At 44.8% G+C, this 13,148-nt stretch overlaps 1 protein-coding gene across 2 annotated transcripts in view; it reads left to right on the top strand.

The window, feature by feature from the left end:
- Nucleotides 1-7,330: 7,330 nt before the first annotated feature.
- The window catches only part of ST6GALNAC5 (ST6 N-acetylgalactosaminide alpha-2,6-sialyltransferase 5), a 214,942-nt gene continuing 209,124 nt past the window's right edge, over nt 7,331-13,148 (top strand). For both annotated transcript variants that reach the window (XM_068966578.1, XM_068966579.1), the window contains exons 1-2: nt 7,331-7,345; nt 8,159-8,389. In XM_068966578.1, the coding sequence (XP_068822679.1) occupies nt 7,331-7,345; nt 8,159-8,389 (246 nt within the window). The remainder of the gene's footprint in view (nt 7,346-8,158; nt 8,390-13,148) is intronic.

The following is a 13,148-nucleotide window of genomic DNA, read 5'->3' as shown; positions in this document are numbered from 1 at the left end:
CAGCAGAGCAAGAAGACGCTAAGAAAGAATGGGAAGCATCTCTGCACCCATCCAACCCCTTGAGGCTAAAGCTTCGAAGGCACCAACAGGACCAGGACAGCTCGGCTGGGCCCTCTTGTGGATGACCCAGTTACTCTGCTCCGGAGTTGCCAGCGTGAACCCGCATCAACCTGTCAAAATCACCTGGAAGCTGCAAAATGGACTAACACGAGAGGTGCTAAACTCCACTACCGCAATACATCCACCAAACACATGGTGGCCAGACTTGTACTTTGACCTTAAGCTGATGGTAAATGTACCTTGGGCTAGGGGTTATCTCCGAGAACAAGGGTTCTGGGCATGCCCAGGCGCACCCAGGCATGACTGGAAGACCTGTGGGGGGGCACAAGACTCTTATTGTAAAACTTGGGATTGTGTTACTTCTAATGATGGACCTTGGTGCTGGGAAGTAGGAAATCGAGATTTACTTAATTTTTCATTCGCCAAGCCCCTCCCTAGGGTCCTTGGAGATCCAACTTTTAGCTGTGAAAGTTGCAATTATGCACAAGTCAGAATAAGGTTCAATCCAGAAAAAAGCAAAAAAGAGGGGACCTGGATCTCTGGCCTATCTTGGGGGCTACAGATGAGGGAATCAGGAGGGTTTGGGGTTGATGGGAAAGGAATTACAGTAGTGAGCCAGGTCTTAGAGCCAATTCTTGTACACAGTATCGGGCCCAACAAAGTAGAAAAGCTGGCTGTAACCCCCCGCCTAACGACTTCCATGCCAACATCTTTGGCAGTGAGTCCCGAAGCAGAAGCGCTCACTGAAATAGATCCCCTATGGAAGCTGATTAGGGCAGCTTATGCCACCCTGAATCAGACCCATCCTGAGGCAACTAAATCTTGTTAGTTATGTTACAACTTAATTCCCCCTTATTATGAAGCAGTAGGCCTCAATGCCTCTTATGACTTGGCCAACAGCACCGATCCTCCTCAATGTCATTGGGGGGACCGAAAGGTGGGTCTGACGATGAAAGAGATATGGGGAAAGGGCTTATGCATGGGCACGGTGTTACCAGCAAAGTCTCCACTTTGTGTGCATGTCATCGAGCCTGATGATTTGCCTGTAGCTAAATGGTTAATACCTCAAATCGGGGGATGGTGGGTCTGTTCACACACGGGGCTAACTCCATGCCTGCATAGCTCAATCTTTGACCCCAAAGAACAATTCTGTGTTATGGTGGCTGTCATGCCAAAGATTCTGTACCAACCAGAGAAAGCAATATATGATTATTGGGCCCAGAAATTAACTCTAAATCCTCCAAAAAGAACTTATAAAGTTAAGAGGGAACCTCTTACCGCCATAACCATAGCAACTATGTTCGGCCTTGGAATAGCCGGGGCTGGAACCAGAATAACAGCTCTGTCCCTGCAAGGCCAAGGATTTAACTCCCTGAGAGCGGCCATAGATGAAGACATTACCCGTATAGAGCAATCTATTAGTCATTTAGAATCGTCTCTAACTTCTCTATCTGAAGTAGTTCTGCAAAACAGGAGGGGATTAGATCTGCTCTTTCTGCAACAAGGGGGACTCTGTGCTGCCCTAGGAGAAGAGTGCTGTTTCTATGCAGATCATACAGGGATAGTTAGAGAATCTATGGCCAAAGTGAGAGAAGGACTAGCCCAGCGTAAACGAGAACGTGAGGCTCAACAGGGATGGTTTGAATCTTGGTTTCAACAATCCCCTTGGCTGACTACCTTAATCTCCACCTTGCTAGGACCCCTGCTAGTACTTTTACTAATGCTTACCTTCGGCCCATGTATTATCAATAGACTTGTAGCCTTTGTAAAGGAACGCATAAATACCGTACAGCTGTTTGTGCTTCAACAACAATATCAAACTGTGTCTCAGGACCGAGAGGAAGATTCCTCTATATGATCTAAGGACAGGGGGGAATGTTAGGGACCAAACGACGGTCTCTAGGACCTGAGTCATGTTTACCAGAAAGAGACAGGATATGCGCTCATCCTGCCTGGCCAATCATGTAACGCCAGCTACTCCTGTAACTGAGACAAAGAACTGCCTGTATATAAGCCGCCATACTCCTTTGTTCGGGGCTCTTGTCAGATTCCCTTGTGTGAGATGAGACTTGGGCCCTAGCGCGCTAGAGATAAACTCCCTTCTTGCGTTTGCAATACTGTGGTGGACTTGCTCTCTCGGTCGGTTCGGAGATACGGGCTCGGAGCATAACAATTTATGTCCTGGCTTATTCCTAGGTGACTTCATCCTTTCATGAACTGTGATGCCCTGTTCACGTCTCTAATCCCAACATTATGCCTGAATTCCAATTGCCTGTGACATTTCATATTGAGAACATCTACATGCAAATTTCCATTCTCAACCCCCCAAACCTGCTTTTCCAGAGCATTCATCATCTTGGAATTAGCACATCTTTCCCCAAGCTTCCCAGGTCTAAAGTCTTGCATTTGCTTGCCCACTTTCTTTTTCTCATGTCTCATACCCAGTACCAGCAAATCCCTAAACCAGTCACTTCTGAAAGCACCACCACCTTCTTCCACTTAGACCACTGCAAGAGCTTCCTAAGCAGTCCCCCTCCTTCTTGCTCCCCTAAAAGCTCTTCTCTGCACATCAGCCAGGTGATCTTTCTGGCCTTCCTCTGCTCCAAACCCGCCAGTGGGTTTCCTTTCCTCTGTGCTTTCATGGTCTATGAGGTGTTAGACAATCTAGCCCTGGACTATGGCTCTGTGCTCCCCTCCACAACTCTTCCTCTCATTCCCTCCAACTCCAGCTATACGACCTCCTTGCTGGCTCTTCAGCGTGCCAACCAAGCTCTTACTTCGTGGTCTTTTCATAGGTTGTTTCCTTTGCCTGAAATGCTCCTCCTCCAGATAGCTTCGTGGCTCCCTCACTCACTTTATTAAAATCTCTCCTCAAACATCACTATCCCACTAAAACAGTACTACGTCCCATCCGAACCTCTAGCCTGCTCTACCCTGCGATTTGTTCCTAGTTCTTGACATTCTAGTATAGTTCATTGCCCCAGCTCAAATATAAGGTTCATGGGCCTAGTTGTCTCTGTCACATTACTATGTCCCTGGCACATAGTAGATGCTCAACTGATATTTCTTGGATGAATGAAAAGAGTTTCTATTATCTTAGCTCATGCAGAGCTTCATAGTTTACAAAGCAGTCAGTTATACAACATCATCATAACCCCTCCAACAATTTGGGGGCAGGGCTTAGTTATATTCATTTTACAGGTCAGTTTACAGTTTGCTTAATATTTTTAAGTTCTTTGGTCAAAGTCGTGCAGGTCTTGGTCACACAGGTCAAACCCTGTTTTTCCCCCTTCAAATCCAGTCTATTAATCATAGTATTAGTAATCAAAGTATCAATTTATTCATCAAAGTATTATTAGTAACAGCTTACAATCTGTTAGGCTTCCCTGGTGGCTCGGTTAGTAAAGAATCCACCTGCAATGCAGGAGACTCCCCAAAAAGCAGAAGACCTACATTCGATCTCTGAATCGGGAAGACCCCTTGGAGAAGAAAATGGCAACTCTCTCCATTATTCTTGCCTGGAGAATCCCATGGACAGAGGAGCCTGGTGGGCTACAGTGCATAGGGTTGCAAAGAATCGTGTTTGACTTAGAGACTAAACCAATGGTCTGAGTGTTCCTCTTGACACTTCATTTGTAGTATCTCAATTAACTTTCACAACAATGTTTTGAGGCAGGTGCTTTTGTAGTTGCTACTTTACAGATAAATCAAGGTACAGCTAAATAACTTACCCAAGGTCACAGCACTTAAAGTCAGAATCTGGGTCCTGACAGCCAAACTCCATGGACTTGTTCCCAACCACGCAGCCCATTAGGCACAGGCTCTGGGTTGGGAAGATCCCCTGGAGGAGGAAATGGCAACCCACTCATGCTGGGAAAGTCCCACAGACAGAAGCCTGGCAGGCTACAGTCCAGAGGCAGACACCAAGCAACTGAGCTCACATGCACGTGAAGTAAAAGGAGTTAAGGAAACTGAGGAACAAGTATCACTTTGTTCTAGGACTTTCTGCCATTATGAGACTTTATGCTCTTGCAGCATTTATCAGAGCATTTTTTTTCTTTAAGGTCATGAAGTAGAAATCAGTTACGCCTTCATGCAGTTTACACTATGTTGCTTTCTGCTTTTCATACATCTTTGGAATGTTTGAAACATTTGTTTCTGATTTGAGAGGTCATTTAGCAGTCATGGGCAGGGCTCACTAGTTTCCAGCAATCTGTCTTTCCTTCTCCCTGGTAGCTTTCTGGTGCCTCTGTGGCCCTGTGTACAGGCAGGCGTTCCCTTCAACCTCTAGATCCCACCTTCTCAACTATGACATGCTTTATTTCATAAACCCTTACCTTCAGTTTGCCTCATAACCTACATAGTGGAACACGTGATTTCTTTGTCTTTCCTTTCATTTTCTTTCAAATGTAAGAATCTGTCTGATTGGATGTGATGGCACCAGAGGCAGAACTGTGGCAAAATTTTAAATGGTGAGAAATCCATCTCAGCTGGATTTTGAGAAGCAAATTGTGATTCCTCGACTCACTTTGTATTGAACAAGACAAGTTAGATGAACTAAAAAACTTTATTGACTTGTCTACTTGTCTCCAAGTCAATCAAGTGTCTGTGAATGCTGCCTATTTTCTGCTGTTTCTGGCTCTTCAAAGTACTAACTTAAAAGTGTGCAAAAAGTTACATCAACAGAGGTGGATACCCTTAAGATAGTGAGCCCCTCAGGAAATAATAAGCTAGCACTCAGAAGTTGAAAAACAAGCCAAACATTTTGATTGTTTTCTAATTCTTTGTAATATAAAGATTCATGACAGTTATTTGGGAATAATAGGCTGTGAGTTGCTTCAGGGCAGCATGTCTATTTATCCAGGTATCCCCACGCCTGGCATGTAATAGGTACTCAGAGGAGATGCTTAATATGGTGGGCACTTGACAAATATATGTTTAATTCAATCTTTCATTACCAGCTTGCAAACTTGTCACATACACACACACACACACCCTAGGCTGTGAGCTCTTAGACGACAGGATCTATGTCTTATTCCTCTCTGAATTTCCTAATATAAAACCACCAGATAGGAGATGATCATTAAATGATCATTACACTGAACAGCACAAGGATTTTCACTTTTGTCACTTGTTTTATCTGCCCTCCCCAAGGCCCCTTGTCCATTTGTTTCTCGGATCACAGTGCCTAAAACCTTTGCGTCAATCTAATCAAATATTTGAAAGCCAGAGACCGTGAAATTATTCAAATCAACTTCAGAATTACATCTTTCAGATTTATCCTGGTCATCTCATAAGTAGATCGAGCTACTTGCTAACTGCTATCCCAGGAGAGGGGAAAAAAAAGCACAAGCTTAATGAATTTGGTCAGACATACTGTGTAACAGATGTCCAACGTGCTGCCATGAGCTTAAATCATAAATATGATGGCTCTGTTTGGCATGGCAAAATATATTAGAAGTGTTTTATTGGTCACTGGGCAACATACTAGATGGAAGGGGAATCATTCTGAAAAATGCAGAAGCTATGTCTAGTAGCATCTCAAAAGTAGCCCTGGAGAAACACAGATAATCTGCTTGCACCAATTCATCAAGTTGGTCCTTTGTTTCCCTAATTTGAGTGTCAAGAGCAACCATCCAATAAAGAATTGCCAAGACCCGATAAGATTCTCCTCTGGCTGCTGCTTTTTTTGCCCTAACAACTGGTACTATTCATGCCTAAAGCACAAATTGAATAAATAGCTTCAAGGCTGGCCATGTTGGACACTGTTTGGAAATTTTTGTTCTTCCTTGAAAGGCTAAATCCCATATGTTTTTCACTTCCCCCCAAACACATAGCATTGATAGTCATTGTTGCACTGACTAATTTTAACTTTCTTAATACTGAGTATAGAAGGATGCTTCATAAGTTAAAAATAGTTTCTGTTGTATCATCAGTCCAGCAATGGATTAGTGAAGATTAAAAAATGGATTGTAATGCCTTCTTTGGCCTTGAGAAAGCTCTTATTGTGCCTATGGTTCAGTTGGTCTGCTGATCATTTTCATCTTAATGTAATCTTTAACATTACACTGCTACAGGTGAGGAACTGAGTAATACATTAAGACAACTATTCCCACTGAGCAATTTCACAAGAAATATGTTTCTAACTGAATGAGACATTTAGCAAATGCCATTTGTAATTCAACATGGGGTGGGAGAAGGGGAGACCATTCTTTAAACAAGATATTGATATGCATTTCCTGAGAAAAAAACAAATAATTATTTTTTTAAATTTCAATTGGAGTTCTAAATGTGAAATTATACACTGTCAGTGCAGTAGGACAACACAAGGAGAGCACTAAAGGCCTTAAGATTCTTACAAAATAAGCAGTAAACAGTTCTATCTCTAGCAGCCAGAAATCCTTCATTTAAATTAAGAAGAATCTACAGGTCCAGTTAATCCTGTGGATGTGATGTGCTGAATGTTCTTAACACTTAAATAGTTTAGATGAACACTAGGAACCTCAAGGTTCTGATAAAAAAAAATTAATTAAAATGTTTAAAACGTAATGAATTTAATAATTTGGATGAAAATGAGGCTATAAAGATTGCATGAGAATCACTAAATTTAAAAAGTAAAATTAAGGGGAAGAGCATATCAGAAAGCTTACAATTTGGAAAACTGAAATATTAATTAGTTTACTTGAAAAAAAAAATTTCGTGACAGATTCCTCCCTGCTAAGAACATAAATGCAAATTCTATAAATAGAGCCATTGACATTTCGGTTGTTGATTTGTTGTTACCGAAATCACAAAACAGAAATATTAGTTTGCAAATTTTCAAATGGCTATCATGTTCAGAATCCAACTGGATTCCCTCTTCCTTTTTACTTGATGACTTCATAAAAGATAAATAAGCCCTTGGACTAAGAGGTGGGTATACTGGCACGGTTAACTCTCTCGCCCAAGAAATTCTACTCCGCTGAGATTACTATTTGGGGGCTGGAAGGGGGGAATGCAGAGGTCTTTAGGACCCAGCAGGCGGCGGCAGGCGGCAGTTGTGTAGATCGCTGAGAGACTACGAGGGTCCGGTTCAGTTTTAATTCTGTCTCTAATCTCTGCAACAGCGGCGCTTCCTGGGTCCCGCGGCTCCCCTGCTCACTCAGCCGAGGCTGGCCGCCGGGCGAAAATCAAAGCCGCCTTCGCCCCATCACCCACGATGGAAACCCTCCAAGAAAAAGTGGCCCCGGACGCGTGTGCCTAAGGATTCCGCACAAAAGAAGTGCCCAAAATGAAGACCCTGGTGGTGAGTCATTTGCTGTAACTCCTCTGGGCATCGGCGGGATCCCGGGGCGCAGCGTCCCCAGGTCGCACGGGAGAGCTCCAGGGCGCCTAACCCTGAGCTGCCAGATCCCCCGTTACGAAGGGAGAACTTTTCACCTGCTCCCGGTCTACTCCCGATTCCTCGGTTCTGCTAGGCTCGGAATCCCAGAGCCGGAACGGGAACTCGGGTTGCTGGGCTCCGGGATCTCCGGCCGGAGTTCCGAGCTGTCAGCGGAGAGCTAGAGAAACCTAGGAGTGGTGGGCGTCTTGCTTGGGAATGGGGATTGCCCTAAAGCAACAGCTTGGCAAAAACTAAGAGGGGCGGGAAGCGGGGGACCTTTGCCGACTTTCTTGATTTCCTCGTCGTATTTCAAACTTGCAAGGATGGCCGAGGTAGAGCCCCACGGGTCCAGAAAGGAGAGGCTAGACATTCCAGCAGCCGAGCTGGGGACAGAGGGCCCCCTCCCAAAGTGCAAGCCCACCCCTGCCCCCGCCGCCGGAGCGCTGTCCCTCGCGTAGCCGAGCGCCGCGCACCACCTGTCCTCTGCCAGGAGATGTGGGAGGCGGTGGCGGCCGAGAGCAGCGACGCGCAGGGAGTATCCCCTGCGCTGCCCCCGGGGACTGTGCCTTCTCTGCCCGGGCTGTGCGCGGCCGGGGTAGAAACCTAGCCAGGCAGCCCCCGTCGCCGACCTCCCCCGCCCGTCTTGTCTGACCGTCGCGCCGGTGTCCCCGCCGGGCGCGCTCCTCCGGGTCGGCGCTCAGAGACTCTCCGGTGCTCTCTCCCGCCCGCCCGCAGCGCCATGGTCTGGCAGTGTGTTTAGCGCTCACCACCATGTGCACCAGCTTGTTGCTCGTGTACAGCAGCCTCGGAGGCCAGAAGGAGCGGCCCCCGCAGCAGCAGCAGCAGCAGGAGGCAGCGGCGACCCTCAGCTCGCGGCTGTCGGCGGAGAGCAGCCCCCCGCCGCGCCCGGAGACCCCCGCGGGACCGCGGCCACTGGACGGATACCTCGGCGTAGTGGACCACAAGGTGACAGCTCGCTCGCCAGCCTGCCCGCCACCCAGCCTGGGGATCCCGCACACCTGAGCTTGCCCCCTTCCCCTGGGCTGGGAGGCGCCGTGAGTAGGTGCCATTCGGAGGCTGAAAGGGGGAGTGGACCCTGCGGGGTGGGATGGGATAGTTACTACTTGGTGTGCATTTCTATTTGGAGAAGGTAGCAAAGTTTTTTAGGGAGCAGGGATGAGATGGGTGCACCCCAAAGCCTAATTTCCTAACAGGAACCGTCCCTGGAACTAGAACCGCTCATCCCCGGAACGACAGCTACTGCTGGGTGCTGGATTCCTGAAGCCTCGGGTTTGGCGGCCGAGTCGCGCCCTAATGGGAGGAGACCGGGGAACCGAGCGGGTACCAGTCCGAGCGGTTACCTCGGACAGGGTGCCAGAAGCCAAATAGCAGCTAGTCCTCTGCCGGCCGCTGCTCAGGCTCGCAGATTCCTATCTGATCTCTGCTTCGGATGCTCAGGGCTGAATTACCACAGCCCTGGAGAGCAGTGCCCAGGCAGGCGCAGAAGGCTTGAGGCACAAACTCAGCTTCCATTGGCTTGAAACTCATCATTGAGGGCCTATTTTCCTCTGCCTTCCGGGAAGCCGCTGCATGGCTTGGCTAATAATTAATAAGATGAATTTTAAAGAAATTGAGCTTTCTTTCCCTGGAATAATAAATCTCCGGTTTCAGAGTGTGAAGCCTCTGGGAGAATTGTAATCAAGTTTCCTGATTCTAAAAAGATATTTTAATACAGTTTAAATGTATTTCCCATTATTTGAAGCTGTTAATATATTTTTATTAAAACACCATTCCATTCCATATATGCTCTATAAAGCTACCTCTTGAAACCACCCAACTGTTCTGCTTTATGTATTACTACGTTTTATGGTTGTGAACCAAAGTAATATTTAGGAGGCGCTCCTTTTGTGTGAAAAGGTGGCTTTTGTCATGCATGAAAAAGTCAGACTTTTTAAAGTGGCAATCAAAATACTTCTACTCACTTGTGCAATGTATAATGCTAAGGAGTTTGGAGGGTACAAAGGAATTTAAGGCAAGACCCAACCTTTAGAAATCTTTGAATGCCTATGGGGAAAAAACAACATACCATGAAATATGAATGGATAGATAGATGACAGAGATAGATGGTAAATACAAATGTATGGGAAATACTGGATATAAACAGTTATTATTGTTGGAATACAGAGATGAGAAAGATCTCTGCTCTGGTAGGATTAAGGAAAGTTTGTTTGAAAAGGTGGAACTTGCACTGGAAGGATTCAGGAAGCAGAAAAGAGGGAGAGATTTTGCTAGGAAGTGATTTGCTGGGGAGGGGTCTGGTGATAGATCTTAAAATCAAAAGTAGAAATGGCTGTCAGTTTCACAGTTAAGGGTTCTGTTTACCTTTAATTTGTTGACTGATTACATACTTTGTATCTGCAAGCAACCCATAAGGGCTGAGTCCTAGAAAAGTTTGGGCACTGACTTCTGACTGTGGATGGATGTGGTGTTTATGTGTTTATGATGAATCTACTGAACATGATGGATTCTCATGGCTGTGGTTTAATGGAAATGGCAAGCATTTGTGAAACTTTGGTTAACAGGGATGTCAAAAGGTAAATTTGCTGAAAGCTGTGATCTACCTTTAGGAAGATGTTGCTAGTACTTCCCTTCCTGTGCTCTCCTGCTGGACCAGCACTAGCTAAGAATATTGATAGCCTAAGGCAAAATATGATGCCCTCATGTTCTTTTTCAAAACAGTGTTTATTCACACTAATATACTGGTTTTCATTTTCAGTGAATCAGCATTATATTTCATTAAAATGAAGAACAGCCCTTTTAGGAAAGGAATATGGACACTATATATGAGAGATTGAGATAATCTGTAGTAAAGGGTTTTGTAAACTGTAAAGTGTTTTGTGAAGGATGGATATGTGTGGAAGACCTTGGAATTCTTAGCAGAGAATTATAAATGTGACCAGGAAGGTCTTTGTAGATAATATTAATGAAATTCTTTTCTAGAAAACCAACTTCTCACAAAATTCCATACCCAAAGGGTTCAAAAAAGTTTACGCTGCCTCAAGCAAAGGAACAAATGCAGGTCTTAAAACCAGCGCCTTCTCTTTAGGCATTATTGCAGTTGTCCCACCGAATGAAATGTAAGCTGCTCAGAATGCAGTCACTTTGTTGTTGTTTAGCCACTAAGTCATGTCTGACTCTTTGCGACCCTTTGGACTGTGGCTGCCGGGCTCCTCTGTCTATGGGATTTCCCAGGCAATAATACTGGAGTGGATTGCCATTTCTTTCTTCAGGGGATCTTCTCGACCCAAGGGTCGAACCTGTGTCTTCTGCACTGGGCAGGCAGATTCTTTACAACTGAACCACCAGTGAAGCCAGTAGTCACTTTACGGCTACTGTTTACTGACTGGAAGTTGGGCAGAGTTTCATCTCCAATGGCTATCTGAAGGTACACATGTTAAATGTTTATGTTCTCTCCCAGTTGCTGTTAAGGTTTACTTGCGATTTTCCTATATATAGTCTTGCTTAAGCAGAGGTAGAAATCATTTGTTAGACTATTGTTGGGAATTTTCTTTCCAGTTAATACCGAGGAAGGTAAGAAATGAAAGCTTTTCTATTCTTATTGTGTTGCCAGATGATGCTCTGATTGCTTTTTGCCCCTCACTCTCACATCAGGCTTTAGGAAAATTTATGGGATGTCCTGACTGTGATGACCAAGCCGTATGCTGCTACATATTGAATCGGAATTTCAACAGACTTTCTATTTCCCATTGATTTACTGAATCTGGAGAGGGTTTCAGATACCACTTAGGAAAACGTTCACATCTCCATAGCTGGAGGTCCCAAAGTCTGATAAATATGTAGTGTTTTTGATCAGTTACATGATGGTATTAACATTATAACTCCAAGATTAAATTCAACAGGCGGTCCTAATCCCCAACACCTGAATTTCACAAATTACCGCCTGTCTGCAATGATAGTCTTGTCTTATACGCTGCAGACTGAATTACTGTTGAGATTAAATCACTATGTGCTTTTGTTGAAAGACATGCCGCAAGTCAAGCCAGTGATGAGCAATATGTGTAGAAGCTTAAAATATCACTTTGCATGGTCATATTCCATACTTCCTCTTTCACAAAGATGTGAGCGGAAATTGTAATTCCAGTATAACTAAGTAAGTGAGGGATTTTTGCAATATCTTGTGACAATGAAGCCATTTCACTTTGTCTTAGTTTTTTTTCTCTTCATTCCCAACCCTTCCCCTAAACTTTTCCCTACAAATCTCCCACTAACTCATTTCCATCTTGTTACATGTCTGTTACTGCAGCTACTGTATCTGCATCCTGGCATTTCCTGGTCCCTGTTTTTGGAAGCCATTGATTTCTAATCAGATCTGCCAGATCTAAGCAAAGAAGCCAAGTTTCATGGTTTGGGGAAACTTCAGCCTTTGAACTGCAGCATAATGTATAATCAAACTAAAATACACATGCATGTGCTTGCACACAGACACACACACACACACACACACTAAATCAAACCACCCTCAGAGGAAAGCACCAATTCTCCCAGCAGAGTGGGAGGGGGCATGTAGCACATTCTATGTCCAGACTGGGTTGGCTCCAGGTAGGTAAAGTCATTGGCCACCTGCTGGATCCTGTGAAATGAAACTGTGAGCCAATTCCCATTTCCAGTGCAGCAACAAGGGAGGCCCTTCCAGTGGACAGGAGCTCTTATCACAGAAGGCCAACTTGTCACCTGGGCTGCCCTTTGCTTAAATGGCTTGTCAAGAGAAGTGATCATAGGGTCTAAAGCTGAGCTGCTCTCTCCTCGCTTTAGCAAGAATGGATTTTACATGTACCAGTGGCATGCTTGCCTTGGTTCTTTCTTTCCTTAAGCACTCAGTTATATAGACAAAACCAAACTGCTTAGAGGTAATAGTAATATCACTATTAATTAGTAGATGTCCAGTTGGAATGCTAAGACAAATTAATGCAAGAGTTGAAAAAAGAATTCAAAACTGGAAAAAAAGGTTCAGTTCTGACTCTTTGTGACCCCCAAGGACCGCAGCACACCAGGCTTCCCTGTCCATCACCAACTCCTGGAGCTTACTCAAACTGATGTCCATCAAATTGGTGATGCCATCCAACCATCTAATCCTCTGGCATCCCCTTCTCCTCCTGCCTTCAATCTTGCCCATCATCAGGGTCTTTTCCAATGAGTCACTTCTTCGCATCAGGTGGCCAAAGTATTGGAGTTTCAGCTTCAGCATCAGTCCTTCCAATGAATATTCAGGACTGATTTCCTCTAGCATGGACAGTTTGGATCTCCTTGTTGTCCAAGAGACTCTCAAGAGTCTTCTCCAACACCACAGTTCGAAAATATCAGTTCTTCGGTGCTCAGCTTTCTTTATAGTCCAACTCTCACAATCATATACGACTACTGGAAAAGCCATAGCCTTGACCAGATGGACCTTTGTTGGCAAAGTAATGTCTCTGCTTTTTAATATACTGTGTAGGTTGGTCATAGCTTTTTTCTCAAGGAGCAAGCATCTTTTAATTTTATGGCTACAGTCACCATCTGCAGTGGTTTTGGAGCCCAGAAAAATAAAGTCTGTCACTGTTTCCTTTGTTTCCTCACCTATTTGCCATGAAGTGATGGGACCAGTTGCCATGAGCTTAGTTTTCTGAATGTTGAGTTTTAAGTCAACTGTTTCACTCTCCTTCCTCTT

This window comes from Capricornis sumatraensis, chromosome 2, assembly GCF_032405125.1.
Source record: "Capricornis sumatraensis isolate serow.1 chromosome 2, serow.2, whole genome shotgun sequence".
Lineage (NCBI taxonomy): Eukaryota > Metazoa > Chordata > Mammalia > Artiodactyla > Bovidae > Capricornis > Capricornis sumatraensis.
The sequence above is the reverse complement of the archived record's forward strand: the minus strand, read 5'-3'. Positions and strand labels throughout refer to the sequence as shown.